The sequence below is a fragment of the Anomaloglossus baeobatrachus genome, unplaced genomic scaffold (assembly GCF_048569485.1).
Source record: "Anomaloglossus baeobatrachus isolate aAnoBae1 unplaced genomic scaffold, aAnoBae1.hap1 Scaffold_456, whole genome shotgun sequence".
Taxonomy (NCBI): Eukaryota; Metazoa; Chordata; class Amphibia; order Anura; family Aromobatidae; genus Anomaloglossus; species Anomaloglossus baeobatrachus.
In genome coordinates, this window is record NW_027443899.1 from 205,946 (window position 1) to 229,964 (window position 24,019).

The 24,019-nt window shown below is 44.9% G+C and overlaps 1 protein-coding gene across 1 annotated transcript in view; it reads left to right on the forward strand.

Annotated features, from left to right (window-relative positions):
* Positions 1-22,550, forward strand: part of LOC142280526 (protogenin-like) — a 111,015-nt gene extending 88,465 nt beyond the window's left edge. Inside the window, exons 8-11 of the mRNA XM_075332745.1 lie at positions 3,746-3,993; positions 14,343-14,507; positions 14,895-15,200; positions 22,342-22,550. Coding sequence (XP_075188860.1) covers positions 3,746-3,993; positions 14,343-14,507; positions 14,895-15,200; positions 22,342-22,550 — 928 coding nt within the window. The remainder of the gene's footprint in view (positions 1-3,745; positions 3,994-14,342; positions 14,508-14,894; positions 15,201-22,341) is intronic.
* The last annotated feature ends 1,469 nt before the right edge of the window (positions 22,551-24,019 follow it).

The window sequence follows — 24,019 nt, forward strand, 5'->3', positions numbered from 1 at the left end:
CCTGCCCCTGTTGTTGTGACGTCAAAGGAAGCAGCAAAATCCCGGCAGGAGCTCTGAGCCGGGGGAGAGGGGGCTGACCGCAGGGTGGGTAAGTAGTTGCTATCTACTTACCTGCCCCAATGTACCCCAATAGTGAAATAAAAAAAAGCAAAATAAGCTGGATAACCCCTTTAAGTGTATCAGCAGTTCGGAAGGCTCCTTAGCCTTTCGGATTGGGTTTGTCTGACTTGGATTAAGATGCTGGGACCTTTTAAGGTCACTTTTCTGCCATTTAACTTAGCACATTTTTCATAGGTGGGAACCTATGGGCAGCACGCTTATGGCAATATCGTTACTTTTCATTTTTTACAGGTCTAGTTGAACTAATGTAGACTCCGAAAAGCCAGGTTCCTGCCCTGGCTATTCTGGTCCAGCAGAATTTATTTAATAAAGCTGAGATTAGGATTGGGTAGGGAAGACTCGTGGTCAACATATTATTCCCTGAGTTCAGGAAAACCTATATGGTCCTACCGCTTTTCAGTCTTTCCACTTTTTTTGCTTCGATCGGAGAGATCTCTCCAGTTTGACGATTTAGTAATTTTTCTCTACTTCTCTAGGACAATAGGTTCTGGTGTTTTGGCTCCCTCCTTTCGCCTTAAGGCGCTGTTACACGCAGCGATATCGCCGGTGAAAGCACCCGCCTCCGTTGTTTGTGCGTCACAGGCAAATCACTGCTCGTGGCACACAAAATCGTTTGGAGCCGTCACACGGACTTACCTGCCTAGTGACGTCGCTGTTGCCGGCGAACCGCCTCCTTTCTAAGGGGGCGGTTCATGCAGCGTCACAGCGGCGTCACTAAGCGGCCACCCAATAGTAGCGGAGGGGCGGAGATGAGCGGGACGTAACATCCTGCCCATTTCCTTCCTTCCGCATTGCCGGCGGCCGCAGGTAAGCTGCAGTTCGTTGTTCCCAAGGTGTCACACGTAGCGATGTGTGCTGCCTCGGGAATGACGAACAACCTGCGTGCTAAACAATCAACGATTTTTTAAAAAGGAACGATGTGTCAACGATGGGCGATTTGGTGAGTATTTCCATCGTTAGCGGTCGTTTCTTGCTGTGACACGCAACGACGTTGCTAACGATGCCGGATGTGCGTCACGGAATCCGTGACCCTGGCGATATATCGTTAGATACGTCGGTGCGTGTGATGGTGCCATTAGTGTAGTTCTCTGCCTTTTCACTTTAATTAAGAGATTGCTCTGCTCCTTTTAGGTATTTTGCCTCTTTTCCCTGAGAGATTCTTGCATAGTCTGACATAGCCAGATCTATGCAGCTCTGCCCATCTCACAGCTCCGTTTGGCTGTCTTGTGGGTCATTCTCTGCAGAGGTCTGATTGCCTCTACGGTTACCATTGCTTGCTGATTAGTTTAGATATTAGCAAGCTTTATAGGCCGAGGTGTCAGTGCTACCCCATTCAGGGTTAGAGAACACTCTTGCTTGTTGGACTGTAAGAGTTTCCCTCCACACAGCAGTGGATACTGCTAATGACAGACTGCAAACCACAGAGACTCTTAATAGCATTACTACAACTGCCCATGGCAGAAATAACAGGCTGCAGATCCCAGTCACCTATCTGCTAGCATTCCAAATACTGCCTTCATCTCAGGTGCTAGTTACTGATGAAGGCCATGTTTGGGCCGCAACGTCTTGACTTTACTATACTGAGTATGAAATAATAAAAAATCATCATTTTACTGAATTCAGGAGTGCCTTGTATATATTACTACTGTATATAGTCTGGAAACCTACCTGAGCACCCTGGTAACTAGAAATTCGGTAGAAGTGCCTTATCCTTTTGAACTGTAAGAGTTTCCTGGGCCGTTCTTCACCAGGCCTCAGTTCTGTAACTATGTAGAGTAACTACTGGATGATAGGTGCATACCTTTCTAAGCTTTACAGGGTCTGCCATTCGCTTCTGCAGTTGCAGGTCTTGGCTGAAAGATGCTGCAGACGACAGTTGCCCAGGTGTATTTGGTTTTCATTCCCATCACATTCTGCTGTGTCCCTCCAATGAGACAAACGAGAAAAGTAGATTTTGGTACTCGTCATAAAATTTGTTTCTCGTAGTCTTCATTGGGGACAATGCTTCCACTTTTTGTTGCCCAGTCAGGTGTGCATTTTCTTTTTTTTTTTTTTTGAGTATAATAAGATTAAAATTACCTTTTTTCATAGAATCCTAGAATGTTACATTTGGAAGGCACCGCCAGGGTTATCTGGTCCCACCTCCTTCTCACAGCAAGATTCACTATATCATCCCTTAAAGAGTGGTGCTTTAATTCTTTTGGCTTCTCCTATTGCATTCACAGTAAACTGAGGAGGCCTGATGCTAACAGGCAAGGTATAGTCTGCTGGGAGGAGCCAATCTTTAATTCTATGTAATGCTAGTTTCAGCCTCCAGGTGGCAGCAGATTATCCCATGGTTCTGTGTCCCCCAAATAAAACTGAGAAATACATTTTACGGTGAGTACCAAACTCTACTTTTTTATTTTTTTTTTCTCAGCAACTATTATTCTGCAATCCTTTACATGACCATTTATAATATTCTGTGCTATAGAATGGTAATGTATTCATAAAAACAAACGGCATACGGATGGTCCATGTGATGTCTGTTGGTTTTTTTTCCTCACCCATAGACTTGCATTGGCGAGCCTTAGCCGTTTTACGCCACCATATGTAGCATACTGAGCGTTTTTTCCTCTTGCTGAAAGCGGCTGAGCAAAAAAATCGTAGATCAGCACTGCCTTTTTGTCTAACATTGGACCTAGTGTAATCAATATTTATTTTATTAGATTCCACTTGGCATATTTATACGCACATGTAAGCGAACCCTAAAAGAAATGTAGCAGATTTTTGTTATGTAATCGGAGATCTTTATGATTGAGGGGCAGAGACCCGGAGTCTAGCGATGTATCACTTACTGGACTGCTTGATGCAGTTTTGCTAGAATCCATGTCTTCTCTTAAGTATATATAGCAGTGATCATAATGCATAGCTTTGGGTAACCCCACCCCCCACAACATTGATTGGTACCTTCCTCTGTACACTGGTGGGGGCCGGGTTACACAGATTATCTTAAATGTCATGCACGATAGACTTAAGGCCCCTTTACACACTGAAACTTTCTAGCGATCCCACCAGCGATCTCGACCTGGCCGGGATCGCTGGAAAGTCTCTAACAGTCGCTGGTGAGCTATCAAACAAGCAGATCTGGCCAACGATGCAGCAGCGATACGGACCTGCAGAACGACCTCGCTGGAAAGGGAATGCTAGCACGCCTATGGGCTGGGTCGCTAAAGATGTCGTTGTAACGGTGTCAAACACACCGATACATGCTGCACAGTGGGGAACAAAGGACCAAAGAATGGTCCTGAATGACTTGTAGCGATCAGCGATCTCACAGCGGGGGCCAGGTCACTTATGCGTGTCATACACTACAATGTCGCTGGGGAGGTCGCTATTACGTCACAAAACCGGTGACGTTACAGCGATATCGCTTGCGATGTTGCAGTGTGTAAAGGGGCCTTTATTCCTGCAGTGATAATATCCAGCTGATAAAACACTGATTGTTTTGAAACTATAGCAAGCTGCTGAGTAAGTTGACACATATCTGGAATCGGGGTCTATTGCATTATTCTCGCTGATTAAATAGATAAAACGGTCTTACAGATTCCCTTTAACTTATACTTATCTTATATTTTTGTTCTAGTAAACTTGTAATCAACCAGATCATCCCTGAAGACGATGCAGTTTATCAGTGCATGGCTGAAAATAGCCAGGGCTCTGCCATGTCCCGGGCAAGGCTCACTGTTGTGATGTCTGAAGACAGACCCAGTGCTCCACGTAACCTCCGAGCAGAGACAATGTCCAGTTCAGCCATTATTCTATCGTGGGAAAGGCCTCTGTATAACTCAGAAAAAGTCATTGCTTATTCTGTGCATTACATGAAGGCGGAAGGTAAGAATAAGACTTGCAGCAAGTGTTTATGGAAAGCCTATAGATTTCTGACAGCTGCACTCAGCTTTTGTCGTCCCTTTGATAAGATTTTCTGTTCCAGAATTACCTTTAGCTTTCATTCAGTAATGTGGAATTAAATTAAAAGTCGATTGATAAATGTTTCACGTGCTATTTCTCAACTGTGCTATACATTTGCTTTGTATGTGTAATGCTACTTTTACCATATCCATACTCTTAGGTACATGCTTTAGGTAGGAAAATTGGTTTGAATATTTTCTAGTGATCATCTGACTTTAATATACTAAGGGCATGCAGTATATACAAGTATACAGCGCCTAACCTTGTTACAACTCTTTTATGTGTCGAATAATGTTTTTTTTGTGTTTAAGCAAAAGGAAAAACAAACTTCTTTTGTAACACTGCCTACAGAACTTCATCATATTTTCTATAGAGAAGAATACAACCTAATGTATAAGTAGTTAGTGTGGAGTAGAAAGAGATCGGCGTCAAAGAAAGCCAACAGGTGTCCTTTAAAAAGGGAGAGCTCTTGCATTTAAATTAGCGGGTTAGTGCGCCGGGCAAACGAAAGGTCTGATGAGAGTACATGAGTGTATTAATTCCTTGTTAGCAATTTGGAAGCTCTACAAAGAGTGTAGTGATTCTGTTTGTAGGCTGGTCTCACCCCCTATTATGGCCATTTCATCAGGCCTCCACATGAGGCCCAGTGGCTCATTCACTCCAAGAACAAGGCCTTTTAATTTGAGCTTAAGGATCTTGTTTAGCGGGTCAAAAATCGTGCCACGACATTCCTAATTAACAAACCATCAACGGCTCTGTTGTGAGATGCCAGTAATCTTGTCTAATTAAAATGCTTTTTAGTCAATTCAGAAATGTGGGAAAGCTTAATAGTGGAATTTGGTCTTTGGTTTTGTTTTATAAATTTAATGGTTATGGGCGGTGGGGGAGTTTTGATTAAGTTGACATGCGTTTTGGTGTGAAATGGACTTGAACCACAACAGCCTTCAACAACCTTATTCCGCTTACCAGTTCCTATGTATAGGAATTAGGACGCAACAAAGAGAATCACAGCAATGCAACCCTCTGCATATTTCAATATGAATTGCCGAAAATTTTCCTAAGCTCATTAAGACGCAAGACATTTATAGAGGGCCTTCTCCTTCAGTGCCCCTGCTTCATCCTATCCCATGTCCATAATAGATTTCAACTATATAATCGCCCTTTTACAATGCAGCTTTTTGTGTAGTTGTTGTTTCTTATAAAACGGCTTGTTCTTGAATGCCACGACTCCGAAAACCTGGTTTGTTTTTCCCAACGTTAAATCACAAGGATTTAGAGTGAAGGAATTGTAAGTGGGTAAATGGTCTATCGATTAGCCATGTGTTGGTTTTTTTTTTGTTTTTGTTTTGGGGGTTTTTCTCTCTTTAATGGAACAGTTTACCAAAACTTGTTGTGACTAGTTGTGAAACACAAGCTGATTGTTACTTTTAATGCTCTTGAGTGAAATGTAATTACTGATCGGATATAAGAGACACAAGATTCAGTTACATTATAATCTTTCTACGCTCATGAAAAAAATGGACCCTTCTGTTAAAGTAAGAAAAACCCACAATGGGCACAGAAATAACTTGAAATTGATAAAAGTAATTTTCAATTTAAATTTACTGAATATATATTAATGAAAATCAGGCCTTTATTTTCGAATTGTAGTTCAAATTAAAAAAAAAATTAATAAAAAAAACACACTAATGAAAATTGTACTCCTAGAAAAGATTTAAAAAAGGTGTGCCCTGTAATTAGCATCTATAATTAGCATTGTCTAAAAGCTTGTAATCAGTCAGTCTGCCTTTTTATAGGGTGAAAAGTAGTCACTGTGCTGTTTCGGTATCATGGTGTGCACCACAATAAAAGCTAAGGAGGGAGTTGTCACAGGAGATTAGAAAATTATATACAAACATGTTAAAGGTATAAAACCATCTCCAAACAGCTTGATGTTCTTGTTAGTATAGTTGGACATATTATGCAGCAGTTTAAGGACTATGTGACTGTAACTAACCTCCCTGGAAGTGGCTGCAAGTTGAAAATTGATGACAAATGGAACAGACGGATAATACGAATAGTAAATAAAGAGCCTAGAACAAGTTCTAAAGAGATTGCAGGTGACCTCCAAGGTTAAGGTATAACGGTATCAAATTCCACCATCCATAGCTGTGTTGGCTACTGTGGACTTCATGGAATATTCATGAACATTGTACCTACTGTGAAACATGGAGATTGTTTTGGGGCTGTATTGCTTCCTCTGGCACAAGGTTTCTTGAATTTGTGCAGGGTGCAATGAAATCTCAATCTCAAGACTATGAAGTCATTCTGAAGCCAAATTTGCTGCCCAATGTCAGTCACAGGTCATGTGTCCTCCAAGAGGATAATGACCCAAAACACACAACTAAAAACATCCAAGAGTGGCTAAGAGCAAAGAATTAGACTATATTGATATGGGCTTCTATGAGTCCTGATCTAAATCGTATTGATCATCAGTGGAAAGAGCTGAAACATGCAGTCTGCAGAAGGCAGCCTTCAAACCTTAAACAGCTGGAGACGTTTTTTCATGAGGTGTGGACCTATATACCTGTAGACAGGTACAGAAGTTTCATTGAGAGTTATAGAAATCGTTTGTTTGCATTAATTGCCTAAAAAGGTTGTGCAACAAAATATTTAGCTAAAGGTTCCTTAGTTTTTTGTCCAGGCCATTTTCAATATTTTTTTTCGTTGTAGAACCACAATTCAAAATCAATGTCTGATTTTCATTAATAAATATTTAGTACATTTAAAAATTTGAAATTATTTTTGCCAATTTCTTTTTATTTTAATGACCCCTGTGGGGTTTTCTTACTTTTACCAGAAGGCTGTCCACATTTGTATGTGCCATTGGGATTTATTCTCCAAAGCTGTTATATCAACAAAAAGCTTAATGTTAGAATCCTACTTTCTTTGTCACTCTATTGGGAGACCCAGACAATTGGGTTGTATAGGCTATGCCTCCGGAGGCCGCACAAAGTATTACACTCAAAAGTGTTAAGCCCCTCCCCTTCTGCCTATACACCCCCCGTGCTCCCACGGGCTCCTCAGTTTTTTGCTTTGTGCGAAGGAGGTCAGACACGCACAGCACAGCTCCACAGATTGGTCAGCAGCAGCTGCTGACCATGTCGGATGGAAGAAAAGTGGGCCCATATAGGGCCCCCAGCATGCTCCCTTCTCACCCCACTCTTGTCGGCGGTGTTGTTAAGGTTGAGGTATCCATTGCGGGTACGGAGGCTGGAGCCCACATGCTGCTTTCCTTCCCCATCCCCCTCAGGGCTCTGGGTGAAGTGGGATCCTATCGGTCTCCAGGCACTGAGACCGTGCTTCATCCACAACTCCTGTGGAGACTGCTGGATAGGAGCCGGGTACCGTTCAGGGACATGGCCCTGCTACGTGAAGGTACTCTGTATCCCTGTGGGGACCGCGCACGGCAACACCTCAGCTTTGCTGGGTGTGCTAGTGCACCGGGGACCGCGGCGCTGACCGGGTTTAATTGTGCCATTACACACTCAGCGTCGCTGAGTGTGTTTATATGTAGGGGCTACCGCGCTAACCGCCGCTGCTATGGGAAACTGTGGAGCGGCTGGGACTTGTAGTTCGCCGGGGACTTCGGCGCCGGCCGCGCTTTTACGGCGGCCATGCTTATACTCGAGTCCCCGGCTTTCTTGCGGCCTAGCTTCCTTTTCTCCCGCCCCCAGCCCTGACAGGCAGGGGAAGGGCGGGACGCTGCACGGAACGAGCAGCACTGAGGGCTGGAGTATGATCTGCATACTCCACCCCCCTCACTGTGCACAGTGTGAGCACCAGTTCCCGCACTTTCTCGGCCACGCCCACGGCTCCCTCCTCTCGTCAGGACGCCGCAGCCATTCCTGTCAGCTCCTCCGACGCTGCAGAGAGGGACAAACCCTGGGAGACCCAGACACGGTCTCTGGTGGCCTCACAACCGCTTTAGGCGGCTGGTAAGCAGCACCTGTGGTGCTAGCCCCATGGTGCTGTAGTGTATTGATACATTATTTGTTTATAGTATATACTCTACACTGTATGAGCACAGTTCATTCTGGCTATATACCCTATTGTGTTACTCAGGGAAAACAATAGCATGGCGCCCACAAAAGGCAGGGGTGCCAAAACACAGGCTTATTATGCTGCCTGCGCCGCATGTAAGACCCCGCTACCGGCAGGTTCCACTGACCCTCATTGTGTGCAATGTTCGGCCCCTGTACCACTTCTTCAGCCAGAGCCTCTGCTAAGAGGGGCCCAGGGGGAGCCACCTGTTGACACTGTCCAGGTGACGGGGACTGAGTTTGCAAAACTCTCTGAGACTATGGCTAAGATACTAGAAGCCTTGCAGTCCAGGCCGGTATCTCAGCAAAGGGACTCTGTTGAATCATTGTTCCCTGACCCCCCTCAGTTGGTCCAACAATGTCCTCCCGGGGTATCTCATACATCCCAGGCTGAGGGTTATGACTTAGACCCCAGCCCCAGACCGAATAAGCGGGCTCGCTTAGAATTTCCCTCGACATCATATTGTTTAGGGTCTCAGCGGGGGGAATCTCTGGTTGATGATGCGGAGACAGCTGATCAGGATTCTGATCCTGAGGGCGCTCTCAATCTTAATACTCCAGACGGGGACGCCATAGTGAACGATCTTATTGCGTCCATCAATCAAATGCTGGATATTTCTCCCTCAGCTCCTCCGGCGGAGGAGTTAGCGTCTCAGCAGGAGAAATTCCGTTTCAGGTTCCCCAAGCGCACACAGAGTATGTTTCTAGACCACTCTGATTTTAGAGAGGCAGTCCAGAATCACCATGCTTGTCCAGATAAGCGTTTTTCTAAGCGCCTTAAGGATACACGTTATCCTTTTCCCCCTGACGTGGTTAAAGGTTGGACTCAGTGTCCCAAAGTGGACCCTCCAATCTCCAGACTGGCGGCTAGATCCATACTTGCAGTGGAAGATGGGGCCTCGCTCAAAGATGCCACTGACAGGCAGATGGAGCTCTGGTTGAAATCCATCTATGAAGCTATCGGAGCTTCTTTTGCCCCAGCATTCGCAGCCGTTTGGGCGCTACAAGCTATCTCAGCAGGTCAAGCGCAAATTGAAGCAGCCACATGCACGGCCGCGCCACAAGTGGCATCCATTACCACCCAGACCTCGGCAATTGCGTCTTACGCTATTAATGCGGTCCTGGACTCTGCGAGCCGTACGGCGGTTGCGGCCGCCAATTCGGTGGTACTCCGCAGGGCCTTGTGGCTACGGGAATGGAAGGCAGATTCTGCTTCCAAAAAGCGCTTAACCAGTTTGCCAATTTCTGGCGACAGGCTGTTTGGCAAGCGTCTGGATGAAATCATCAAACAATCCAAGGGAAAGGATACATCCTTACCCCAGCCCAAACAGAACATACCCCAACAGAGGAGAGGGCAGTCGAGGTTTCGGTCCTTTCGGGGCGCGGGCAGGTCCCAATTCTCCTCGTCCAAAAGGTCTCAGAAAGAACAAGGGAACTCTGATGCATGGCGGTCTAAGTCACGTCCTAAAAAGACCACCGGAGGCGCCGCTAACAAAGCGGCTTCCTCATGACTTTCGTTTTGCGACACCTGGCTGCCACAAATAAAAGACCGCTGGGTGAGAGACATTCTGTCTCACGGTTACAAGATAGAGTTCACCTCTCGTCCCCCGACTCGATTCTTCAGGTCATCCCCGCCTCCCGAGCGAGCCGAGGCTCTTCTGCAGGCGCTGGGCACTCTGAAGGCGGAAGGAGTGGTGGTCCCTGTTCCTCTTCAGCAACAGAGCCACGGTTTTTACTCCAACTTGTTTGTGGTCCCAAAGAAGGACGGGTCTTTCCGCCCGCTCCTGGACCTGAAACTGCTCAACAAACACGTAAAAACCCGACGGTTCAGGATGGAATCCCTCCGCTCCGTCATCGCCTCAATGTCCCAGGGAGATTTCCTTGCATCGATCGATATCAAAGATGCTTATCTCCACGTACCGATTGCTCCAGAGCACCAGCGCTTCTTGCGCTTCGCCATAGGAAACGAACACCTGCAGTTCGTGGCACTGCCGTTCGGCCTGGCAACAGCCCCACGGGTTTTTACCAAGGTTATGGCTACGGTAGTAGCGCTCCTACACTCGCAGGGTCACTCGGTGATCCCGTACTTGGACGATCTGCTGATCAAGGCACCCTCTCAAGAGGCATGCCAACGCAGCCTCGACGCTACCCTGGAGACTCTCCAGGGTTTCGGGTGGATCATCAATTTTCCAAAGTCAAATCTGACACCGGCTCAATCGCTGACATATCTTGGCATGGAGTTTCATACCCTCTCAGCGATAGTGAAGCTTCCGCTGATCAAGCAGCAGTCACTACAGAAAGGGGTACAATCTCTCCTTCAAGGCCAGTCACACCCCTTGAGGCGCCTCATGCACTTCCTGGGGAAGATGGTGGCAGCAATGGAGGCAGTCCCTTTCGCGCAGTTTCACCTGCGTCCCCTTCAATGGGACATCTTACGCAAATGGGACAGGAAGCCGACGTCCCTCGACAGGACCGTCTCACTCTCTCAGGCGACCAAAGCTTCCCTTCGGTGGTGGCTCCTTCCCACTTCATTATCGAAGGGGAAATCCTTCCTACCCCCATCCTGGGAAGTAGTCACGACGGACGCGAGTCTGTCAGGGTGGGGAGCGGTTTTTCTCCACCACAGGGCTCAGGGTACGTGGACCCAGCAAGAGTCCTCGCTTCAGATCAATGTTCTGGAAATACGGGCAGTGTATCTTGCCCTGAAAGCGTTCCAGCAGTGGCTGAAGGGCAAGCAGATCCGAATTCAGTCGGACAACTCCACAGCGGTGGCATACATCAACCACCAAGGCGGCACACGCAGCCGGCAAGCCTTCCAGGAAGTCCGGCGGATTTTGATGTGGGTGGAAGCCACGGCCTCCACCATATCCGCAGTTCACATCCCAGGCGTGGAAAACTGGGAAGCAGATTATCTCAGTCGCCAGGGCATGGACGCAGGGGAATGGTCCCTTCACCCGGACGTGTTTCAGGAGATCTGTTGCCGCTGGGGGGTGCCGGACGTCGACCTCATGGCGTCCCGGCACAACAACAAGGTACCAATGTTCATGGCACGGTCTCAAGATCCCAGAGCTCTGGCGGCAGACGCCTTAGTTCAGGATTGGTCGCAGTTTCAGCTCCCTTATGTGTTTCCTCCGCTGGCACTGTTGCCCAGAGTGTTACGCAAGATCAGGGCCGACTGCCGCCGCGTCCTCCTCGTCGCTCCAGACTGGCCGAGGCGGTCGTGGTACCCGGATCTGTGGCATCTCACGGTCGGCCAACCGTGGGCACTACCAGACCGACCAGACTTGCTATCTCAAGGGCCGTTTTTCCATCTGAATTCTGCGGCCCTCAACCTGACTGTGTGGCCATTGAGTCCTGGATCCTAGCGTCTTCAGGGTTATCTCAAGACGTCATTGCCACTATGAGACAAGCTAGGAAACCAACGTCCGCTAAAATCTACCACAGGACGTGGAAAATTTTCCTGTCGTGGTGTTCTGCTCAGGGTATTTCTCCCTGGCCTTTTGCCTTGCCCACTTTTCTGTCCTTCCTTCAATCTGGACTGGAAAAGGGTTTGTCGCTCGGCTCTCTTAAGGGACAAGTCTCAGCGCTCTCTGTGTTTTTCCAGAAGCGCCTAGCCAGACTTCCACAGGTACGCACGTTCCTGCAGGGGGTTTGTCACATCGTCCCTCCTTACAAGCGACCGTTAGAACCCTGGGATCTGAACAGGGTGCTGATGGTTCTTCAGAAACCACCATTCGAGCCAATGAGGGATATTTCTCTCTCACGCCTTTCGCAGAAAGTGGTTTTTCTAGTAGCAGTCACTTCACTTCGGAGAGTGTCTGAGCTAGCAGCGCTTTCATGCAAAACCCCTTTCCTGGTGTTTCACCAGGACAAGGTGGTTCTACGTCCGGTTCCGGAATTTCTCCCTAAGGTGGTATCCCCCTTTCATCTCAATCAGGATATCTCCTTACCTTCTTTTTGTCCTCATCCAGTTCACCAATGTGAAAAGGATTTGCACTTGTTAGATCTGGTGAGAGCACTCAGAATCTACATTTCTCGTACGGCGCCTCTGCGCCGCTCGGATGCACTCTTTGTCCTTGTCGCTGGCCAGCGTAAAGGGTCACAGGCTTCCAAATCAACCCTGGCTCGGTGGATCAAGGAGCCAATTATCGAAGCTTACCGTTCGGCTGGGCTTCCGGTTCCCTCAGGGCTGAAGGCCCATTCTACCAGAGCCGTGGGCGCGTCCTGGGCTTTGAGGCACCAGGCTACGGCTCAGCAGGTGTGTCAGGCGGCTACCTGGTCGAGTCTGCACACTTTCACGAAGCACTATCAAGTGCATACCTATGCTTCGGCGGATGCCAGCCTAGGTAGACGAGTCCTTCAGGCGGCGGTTGCCCACCTGTAGGAAGAGGCCGTTTTACGGCTCTCTTACGAGGTATTATTTTACCCACCCAGGGACTGCTTTTGGACGTCCCAATTGTCTGGGTCTCCCAATAGAGCGACAAAGAAGAAGGGAATTTTGTTTACTTACCGTAAATTCCTTTTCTTCTAGCTCTAATTGGGAGACCCAGCACCCGCCCCTGTTTTTTTGTGTACACATGTTGTTCATGTTGAATGGTTTCAGTTCTCCGATATTCCTTCGGATTGAAGTTACTTTAAACCAGTTTATAATTCTTTTTCCTCCTTCTTGCTTTTGCACCAAAACTGAGGAGCCCGTGGGAGCACGGGGGGTGTATAGGCAGAAGGGGAGGGGCTTAACACTTTTGAGTGTAATACTTTGTGCGGCCTCCGGATGCATAGCCTATACAACCCAATTGTCTGGGTCTCCCAATTAGAGCTAGAAGAAAAGGAATTTACGGTAAGTAAACAAAATTCCCTTCTTTAATACCCCTTTTGCTTTAGGCATTGTTGTAGCTGCTACCTTGTGTTTCTCCCTTTGCTAATTTTTAAATGCAAAAATCAAGTGGAACACATCTATCTATCTATCTTTACCGATCTATCTATAATGGCAAGCAAAAGGGTAACAATGTGTTTTGAACATTTTAATTTCAGGCTCTATATCTCACCATCCTCTATAGCTTTGAGCGTGAAAGTACCTTTATTTTATAGCGAATCATCTTGGCTATCTCATACAAAATATTGAATTGCTACTATTTAGCATATGATTAGTTTTGCAGATTCTTGTCATGTCACTGCATTGTTACTGTTTTAACTCCTACAAATCTAAATTTAAATTATTATTTTGTAAATCCACCTTCGGCTTTCAACACTGCCTGAATCCTTCTGGCATGCTCTTGATCAGATTCAAGCATATCTCAACCAAATTCTGATGCCAGATCTCTTCCATACATTCCCAATGTTGGTGCATACTGGTCAACTCGTTTGTGATGCAGCTTTTCTTATGATATTGAAGGATTCTTCACCTTTTTCAGGCAACCATTTCAGACTTGTGTAACGTGCGTCACATGGTGCTTGCACCAGAACGGATAGACTTTGATGAGCTGTGTAACTGTTGACTCTGATATTTTGCCTGGACCTCCACCTCTTACCTTTTGAATGGTTGGATGGACTTGCTTTCATATTCTTCCAACTGTCATGGCACTCACATGCAGTTTGGCAATTTTCTTGGCGAAGAGACTGCTATCAATTAGCTGGATGATGCAGTTTCTCTTTTCTTGGGAAATCTTCTTCATGGCTGATCCTTGATTTGAACTAGTGACCTTCCACTTTAAAGTTAACCTAATACAACACTGAGCTATTATAGAATGTGGGAACAGGTTGTTATTTGTAGTATACAGAAAGAAAAAGATTTTTCCACCACCAGGAGCAAAACTGTAACAATGCAGTGAAAAGACAAGAATCTGCATAACTAATCATATTCTAACTAGTTGCAAGTCAAATTTCTGTATGAGACAGACAAGATGATTGTATATAACATGAAGGTAGTTTCACGTTTGAAGCTGTAGTGGATAGTGTGATATGGAGCTTGATAGTCAAAGGTTCTAAACATTGTTACCCTATTGCTCGTCAGTCAGGTATTCTCAGTATGGAAAACTATTTTCAGATGCAAGATGAAACTAATTAAAAAAAAAGTTCTGGGTACTGCCTTGTAATCAGGAATGGACATATATCCCTTTTACGAAAAGTTTTAATGTTATGTACACATAGTTATGTGTGTAATTGTGTGCACTGTATATTTTTGTTCCATAGGACTGAATAATGAGGAATATCAGGTGGTGATGGGGAATGACACAAGTCATTACATTATTGATGATTTGGAACCAGCCAGCAACTACACATTTTACATTGTTGCCTATATGCCGATGGGTGCAAGCCAGATGTCAGACCACGTGACACAAAATACACTTGAAGATGGTAAGACGTTGCTGCATTGTCTGTTTAATATTAGTCCCACATGATTTTCCATAATAATCCAATCTACGGTATATCTGTAAACAGATACTTGTTAAATCAGGAAAAATCTTGATAGCTGGAATGGCAATGTGACAACTGGACATGTGAACTCCGCCTTAAAAGATCCATTTGTGCAATGTCTCTTTGTGGGATAGATTTTCACTTCCCATATAATTGTGATTGATTTTACTTTTTAAAGATCGCTCTCCTGGAAAATCTATGCTTTACTCCAAGTTTGAATGGTTATCTCAACAGTAATTGCACTGTACTTCTTGATACTTTTTTTTTAAATTATGCATATTAAAAAAATTGTTTGCTAAACAGCATAAAAAAATGCTTATTTTTCAGTCCCACTCCGTGCCCCAGAAATCAGTTTAACAAGTCGCAGTCCTACAGACGTTCTAATCTCATGGCTGACCATCCCACTTAAGTTTCGGCGAGGAAGAATCATTCTGTATCGGTTATCCTTTCGATTGAGCACTGAAAGCTTGGTCCAAGTTCTAGAACTTCCGGGGACAACACATGAGTATTTTTTGGAAGGCCTTCAACCTGACAATGTTTACTTGGTTTGCATCGCAGCAGCAACTAATGTAGGATGGGGAGAATCCTCAGTTTGGACCTCACACAGGACTCCCAAAGCAAGCAGCATTAGAGGTAAGTGCTTTGTCTCAATATGTAATCATGTATCATGTATTCTCTAAAATGCTTCCTTCATGAAAAAAAAATCTTCATGAGCAGGAGAATTAAACATTCTGAGGTCTCTATATTTGTCTATCAGCAAATATGATATAAAAAAGCAAAAAAGAATATCATTACAGCAAGATGGAATTACAGCTGTATATTGCTCAGGCCAAAAGACTACTACTACTCCACCAGGTTACAGCTAAACCCCCACTAGGTGGAGGCATCACAGGTGCAGGAGGAGCCAATCACACTCACTTCCAAATATGGAGGAGGTGACGGCTGGATGGTAAAACTGCACACTGATGGCTTGCATAGAGCACTGTTCACACTAGCAGACGCACAGTCACAAACCCGCAGCCTATTAGGTGACGCCCATACTATTAGATCAGGCGGGCTGCCAAGCCGGTTCCCACTGCGCGCTACGTAGGGACAGAAACTCTGATAGCAAGGCCTAACAAAAAGGGGCCTGGCTGTATCCTGTACAAAAAATATGAGGTTTTTTGTTAGCGTTATGGCCATAAGACGTAAGCCTACAACCCTCGTCACGGGAACCTCATGCTTGTAGGTCCCTACACTATATATAATATAAAAAAGCAAAAAAGAATATCATTACTTACAGCAAGATGGAATTGCAACTGTATATTGCTCTGGCCAAAAGACTACTGCTACTCCAGCAGGTTACAGATAAACCCCCACTAGGTGGAGGCATCACAGGTGCAGGAGGAGCCAATCACCCTCACTTCTGACTGACTAACATGTCAGCAAACATGTTACAATTTACATATGTCCTTTATTCCGAAAACAAAAATCTGTAGTTTTGATTTAGGAAATTCCTTCTTTAGAATAAGCTGGATAGGGCTTTGCAGAGACGCTGACTCAGGTGCAATCATCAGGAGCTGATACTCGCGAAGTTGAGGGGCACTCCCATTTTTCAAACCTCCCCTTGATTGAGAAAGAGGAACGCCCCCCAAACGTCGCAAGTGTGATCTCCTGCTGGTTGCACCTGTATCTCAGCTGTGGTCTCCCCAAATCTCTATCCAGCTTTTTCTAAAGAAGAAAAATCGTAATCAAAACTACAGAGATACAAGTACATATGTTGGCGATTTGAGCTATCTTCGTTACCAATTTCCCACTGTTGAGCTAGAAAATTCCAATTCTAAAAAGTTTGTCTTAGATTTTCTATTTGTGTAGTTGTCTAATTTGTTTGAAAAAACCTGTAGATGAGAAGGTTGAGCTAGAATTGCAAGTAACTGTTTACAGATAATGCAGAACTTAAATGCATGGCTGTGACATCTGAGGTTTGATAGTTCAAGTCAGGTCAACTAAAAACTGAATTCACAGAGGCTACTCTTAGGTTCTTCTGTAAAAACAGTCCTTTTGCTCATGCTGTCACATATCAGTGGCTAGACTTGGTATACCAGTTGGTTTTCTACCTTGCAGTTCCATATTAAGTCTGTCAAAACTTGTAAAGATGCTACAAAAGAGACCATGGTCTATGTAATGTATCAAGGTGGCCATACTTAATGAAGGGCACAGGCAGGCCCCAAAGAATGACCACAAAACTGCACACTTCCAAATGACATCTAAAACACATGAAAAAGAGGAGTTTTAATGTGCAATTAAAAGATATTTTATTTAGCATAGTAAAGACAACATATAAGTACATACAATAGCATTGGATAGAAGGCTAACACTCTGCTCCTATGAATCACAAAGTAAACTGACATCACCTTAAGATGTTAAATAGGGATGAGCGAGCATGCTCACCGCTGCTCAGTGCTCGCCCGAGCATCTCAGTGCTCGGTATACTCGGCGAGCTCCGAGTATCGGCGAGATTCTCAGGCAGATGCTCGGCTCCCCCTCCCTGCATGTTGCCGGTATTTACAGAGTCAGCCCACATGCAGGGATTGGCTGTCACACACTGTAATGCCACAACCAACATGGCTGTGGCATTACAGTGATTGGCTGGCTGCACAGAGTCATCAGTCAGCTGTGTATCACACCTGATGGCACTGTGCTCGGCAGTGTTATCCACAGTCAGCTAGTATAGGAGGAGGTGCTGCTGAGCTAGGGACAGACTTTAGTGTGTATCTTAGATAGTGTAGGTACTAGGAGACGTAACATCACCATTGCTATATTAACCCACTCGGTAGGTTACTATGGCATCGGTGATCTCCAATCACCTGATTACCAGGGCCCGTGGAAGCCGGACCCGTGGAAGCCTAATCAAGGCGAAACGGCCGTCGTCCCCTCTTAGGAGCTGTCTCACAGGTTGCCTCCAGCCCTTTTACCTATGCACCTGTTCAAATAAAACTTTTTCCAGCACAGCGGATGGAGTGCGGTCCTTTCTTCATCTTACCTACTTCCATCGGATCCCTTCTGCTGACGGGCACCCCCGCTCTGGATTGATCACATCGCAACATCTTCCCTCTGCATGCGGTACCGCAGGTAAAAACCCGCGGATTGGTGCAGGACCACCCCTTGTTTCTTGAAATGCACCGGCTCCCACAGGAGTTAACTCCCTGTTTACCGGCGCCGCTATTCAGCGGTATATGCAGGACCCGCTGAATAGAGGCGCCGGGAATCACCTGATCGGAGATCACCATTGCTGTAGTAACCCGCTCAGTAGGTTACTGTGGCAGCGGTGACGTCACTGCCTACCAACCCGCCGCAGCCTCTGCTCGATTACACACCATGGGGAGGAGCAATGTTTTTCCTCCCTGTGCTGTGTGATCTAGCAGAGCTGCATGGGTTGAAGAAAACAGAAGACCAGGATCATGGAGGGGTGAGAGGGAGTAATAAAGATGGAGTCCCTTAGTGTGTCTGCGTATTTATTTATAATAAAGTAAAGTTTGCCTCTGTGTGGTGTCTTTTTTTTTTTTTTTTCTTTTTTTTTTTTAAAACCCTTTAAATTTTTTATGAAAGCGGCAATTTCTGGGGCGGCTGCGGACTGCAATTTCCAGCGGGGGAGCCAGAAAGCTTGGGCCACCCTGCGCTGAGAATTCCAATCCCCTGCTGCCTAGTTGTACCTGGCTGGGCACAAAAATTGGGCGAAGCCCACGTAATTTTTTTTTTTTTTTTAATTATTTCATAAAATAATTAAAAAAAAAAATAAAAAAAAAGGGCTTCCCTATATTTTTGGTTCCCAGCTGGGTACAAATAGGCAGCTGGGGGTTGGGGGCAGCCCGTTCCTGCCTGCTGTACCTGACTAGCATACAAAAATATGGCGAAGCCCATGGTTTTTTTTTTGTTTTTTGGGAAAAGACTTAAAGGGCTTCCCTGGATTTTCCATTGCCAGTGAAGATAACACCAAGCAGTGGGGGTTAACAGCCAGTAGCTGCTTGGGTTACCCTTAGCTTGCAATAGAAAATGCAGCGGTAGCCAACGCATTTTTTTTTTTTACCCCTAACCCTTGGATTAGGGTTATGTGTTTGAGTTTTTTCTTTTTATTTTTTAATGATTTAAAAAAAAATAATCGATATGGGCTTTGCCATATTTTTGTATGCCAGCCAGGTAAAACCGGCACCTACGGACTGCCCCCAACCCCCTATTTGTACCCAGATGGGATCCAAAAATATAGGGAAGGCCTTTTTTTTTATTATTATTATTATTATTATTATTATTATTATTATTATTATTATTATTTTTTCATGAGTTTCAGGAGATTTTTTAAAAAAAAAAAAACGGTGTGAGCTTCGCCCATTTTTTGTGCCAGTTACAACTAGGCAACTGGGGATTGGAATCTACAGTGGATGGTGGCCCAAGCTTTTTGGGCCCCACCTGCTGCGAATTGCAGTCTGCAGCCACCCCGAAAATGGCGCGATCATAGAACCACCATCTTCTGGCGCTGTATCCAACTCTTCCAATGGCCCTGGTGCCGGGTGGCTCGCTGGGTATTAATGGGGTTCGGGCTAGGTGTGTATTATCAGCTGGCCCTAAGCCCAAATTTCATGGTGTCATGCCAATATTAGGCATGGCCATCATACATTTCTAGTAATGATAAAAAAAAAACAAAAAAAACGCAACACAGAGAAAAATATTTTATTAGAAATAAAACACAACAAAATGTGTGACTCCATCTTTATTGAACTAAAGACCCCCTCCCCCCCCTTCCTGCTGTAGCCCTGGGTTGAGGGTCTCGCGATGTCCAATCCGAACCCAATATCATCCGATCGGTTTACCGGAAGGCAAAGCAATCAAATGTATCAGGTTCAAGGACCTGAATCACATGACACAGCTGATTGTTTAAAAGCCTGTTCATAAAAAAATGTTTATACAATCAGCTGATGCATCAGTAGGAAAAAAAAACTATACTCCTCTGTGCAGACTCCCATCCGATCGCTCCAGGATCCGCCGGTAATCAGCTGATGCGGTCACCTGACAGCATCAGCTGATCGTTTAAACCGGCTGGGGGGTAAAAAGCCGGCCTCACCACTGGACTTATATGATCAGCTGATGCTGTCAGGTGACTGCATCAGCTGATCACTGGCAGGTCCTGGAGTGACCGAACGTGTCCCGGGAGTCTGCAGACAGGTGAATATGATATTATTTTTTTTTCTACTGTTCACTTTTGATTTCGTGTAGCAGCGAATGTACAGGCAGACAGAAGCTGCCGCCGCACATACACTACTAAGCGAAAGTGCATGTCACACGGGAGGAGGAACACAGGATTCTTCCTCCCCCTAATACTCAGACAACATTGCTCACAGCAGTGACAAAGGAGTCAGAAATGCTTACAGGGGTCTTCCCCATGCTGCTCCCACGTCATTTGAGCACTGTTCCTATACATTTGTGACATTTTTGAGCTTTTTCCAGACTGCCGGGGGTGCCGCTGGAAAAATGCTCGAGTTTCCCATAGGCTAACATTGGGCTCGGTGCTCTGCTCGAGCACCCAAGCATTTCACAATGCACGACCTGAGCATCGAGCACCCGAGCATTTTACTGCTCGCTCACCTCTAATTTTAAAGTATCAGTAAAGTGTCAATATGCATGTGTCTATAAAAATATAGACCAGATGAAAATTATAAATATCTTGTAAAGATAATTATAAACTTGTAAACGTACTGTGAATTAAAGAGTTTGTTTCCTAAAAAATTAACTATAATACTATTAAAAAATCCCATAAGAAATGTTGCCTTTCATTCTAGACACTCTAAATAATTATGGATCCAATGCAGATTTTATACCATCCCAGAAAAGTCTGATGATCCCTAGTTTATTAGCACTTTACTCGTTGTCATCGTTTGTTAAAATACCCGATCACTCATAAGAGGCCAAACTGATCAGGCTTTATTCAATGTGATTTAGTAGCCTGAAGCCGGTCTGTCATCAGACTATGCTGTCCTATTTAAGGGCAGCATAGTATTTGGATAACTCTATTCTCCTATTACCTAAAACCAGTGGTATAGATTGAGGGGTGGCAAATGAACTTTGAGCATCGGGTGCAAAGAGGGTGCATTGTCTCCTGGCCGCCCCCACTGTCACATGATTATCTACAAGCGCAGCTTCTTCTTGGTGTGGTGCAGTAAATGCCCACCTCTTAGGGGTACTTTGCACACTGCGACATCGCTAGCTGATAATAGCGATGCCGAGCGCGTTAGTACCCGACCCCGTCGCACATGCGATATCTTGTGATAGCTGCCGCAATGAACATTATCGCTACAGTAGCTTCACACGCACTTAACTGCCCTGCGACGTCGCTCTGGCCAGCGACCCGCCTCCTTCCTGAGGGGGCGGGTCGTGCGGCGTCACAGCGACGTCACACGGCAGGCGGCCAATAGAAGCGGAGCGGCGGAGATGAGTGGGACGTAAACATCCCGCCCAGCTTCTCCCTTCCGCGTAGTCGGTGGAGGCAGGTAAAGAGATATTCCTCGCTCCTGCAGCTTCACACACAGTGATGTGTGCTGCCTCAGGAACGAGGAACAACATCGTATCTCCTATTGGTGCGACATTATGGAAATGTCCGACACTACACAGATCACAGATTTACGACGCTTTTGCGATAGTTTATCGGCGCATCTAGGCTTTACACGTTGCGATGTCGTTACCGGCGCCGGATGCGCGTCACTTTCGATTTGACCCCGACAATATCGCAGTAGCGATGTCGCAACGTGCAAAGTACTCCTTACTCTTTATACAAAATACAGCTTCTCCTTGATGTGGTGCAGTAAATGCCCACCTGTTGCTCCTTATACAAAGCGCAGCTTTTCCTTGGTGTGGTGCAGTGAATGCCCACCTGTTGCTCCTTATACAAAATACAGCTTCTCCTTGATGTGGTGCAGTGAATGCCCACCTTTTGCTCCTTATACAAAGCACAGCTTCTATGTGGTGTGGTGCAGTAAATAATAACCTGGCGCTGATTTACAGAGCGCAGCATGTGAGATGTGTTGGTCATCAGCTGCTGTGTTCTGCATAGAGAGAGATTGAAATAATAAAGTTGTCTTCTCGGTTGCTGCTTATTAAGAGCTCAGCAGCCTATGACAAACTCGCCTTGACTGCTGCACTCTGCAGAGTTAGTGACTGAAATGACAAAGGATAAATAACTATGATGCGTTACACAGGGCAGAATAGTCTGATGGCAGATCACACTTGTGGTTTCACGGTTTTCAAATATGGTAACTTCAACGTACATTTCTCGTATGCTACTTTTTACTTACAAAATATCACCATAAAACATGTCCATAAAATATATTCTTATACTGTAACCATTGTATAATGTTTTAGAAATCAATCAATAACAATACTGGTAGTAGTGGTTTTCCTATGTCATCAGTTGATGGCGCATTGTTATGATATGCCATCTGTTCCTGAATTGGCAGGAGACCGATCCTGAGAAATAAGTGTGCACAGGCATGTACTACATAGAGAGTGACTGACTATGCAGGGAAAACTATCCAGGGATGATAAGGCTTGAGATAGGAGGGAAAAAAAAAACCTTTAAAAAGCACAGAGGATTCTACAAGGACAACTGGGGAATATTTCCAGGTCAATCATACATTATTGTATAAATGTAAGGAAATATTTATAGCACAGTTTTTGCTTCCCACAATGAGAACAATGTAAAAGGTCAATAAGAAAAGTATGATTTTTTTTTTTTTTTTTTTTTTTACAGCACCAAGGTCCCCAGAATTACGCTTGGATCCATTGAACTGCACAACCATAGCTGTGAGATGGCAACAAGATCCTGAGGAGACAGCAACAATTCAAGGCTACAAACTTTACTATAAGGAGGAAGGGCAGCAGGAGAGTGGACCCATCCTTCTGGATGTCAAGGATTTTGATTACAACATTGGTCGATTGGGTAAGGGTCAACTTTACTGATAAAACTGTGATTAAACTTTTACTGTGTAATATTTTGACAACTGTTTATTTCACTTTTTACTGTGTAATCAAATATGAACTCATACTTAAGATTATCTTTACATAATAAGTATAGGTAGAAATAAAATATCTACCTTTTTGGATATTCTCCCATGAGAATATGTGTCTAGAATCTCTAAAATAAGGCTATTACTGACTACTAGTGATGAGCGAGCACTACCATGCTTGGGTGCTTGGTACTCGTAACGAGTAGTTTGACCCTCGGACAGACTACACTCGTATACCGAATATAATGGAAGTCAATTGGGAACTTGAACATTTTTCTGGAAGATTTTCTAGAAAAAATGCTCGCGTTCCCTATAGTCTTCCATCATACTCGGTACACGAGTGGAGCCCGTTTGAGCATCAAACTACTCGTTACGAGTACCGAGCACCCGAGCATGGTAGTGCTCGCTCATCACTACGGACTACATCTGAGAACTGCATTAAGTGAGTTGTCTCATAAAGTCATCCCCTTTTGCAATTAAGAAAATTGGGTTAAAATTGGGTAAGCTCACTCTTTGCAAATGGTTTGAATTGTGGAGGAGGAGACTCCCTACATAATGTCTATATGTTCTAATGTTAGACCATCCCTTCAATAACCATATATCATCCTTGAGTAGTCCGTTTAACTACTATAGTTCTACCAATTGTTGGGGGGGTGGGGGGTGGGTGTGAGGGGACTAATTGCAGCAGTGCACAATTTTAGGTTAGTATATAGTTAACAGTTTTAGGTTTAGAATATAACAGGAATCCTTAATGAGGCTTCCCTTAAGTAAATGCACTAGACTTCTGTCTCATTTTGCTCCAAAACTGATCTACAATCCTGGTGCCTAAAGTATGTGTTTGTCAGGTTTTTTTAGCCTCACTTGAAGTTTTAGAGTTATCCTAAAACATTGGGTCAAAATGTCACTTTTTAAGTAAATTAGTGTCACACTGGCCTTACACATATATTTGAGTCCATTTGAAACTGGTTTGTCTTTGCAGTCTATGGACCGAATTCATGTGGCATAACTTTTAATGAACTTGATGGGTTGGAGTAGTCATGCCCCGTTTCGCTCATGCCATCCCCTCGTGTTAGTGTAGTGGGCCAAGACTGGTGTGTAAACACAAAATGGAATATTTTTGCACAACTTCTGAATTAAATAAAAATATTATGACTTAAGGTGTTTTTTATCACAATTCTGTAGTACACATCTTAATGAATTGGGGCCTATGGCTCTGCACAGTTTTGCCCAAAATGAGTTTGCTAGACCCAAATTACTGGTTAAAATAAAATGTAGTCTTTATTATTCAAATAGCTGATAAAATATATACATGTCTATGACACAGGGATAACATAACAGGTTTAGGGAAACCGGGATTACGAAGGCTAACTGGGCTTGTGGAGCAAGGTAAGTACCAGAAATGGGGACCAGTCAACATCAGAG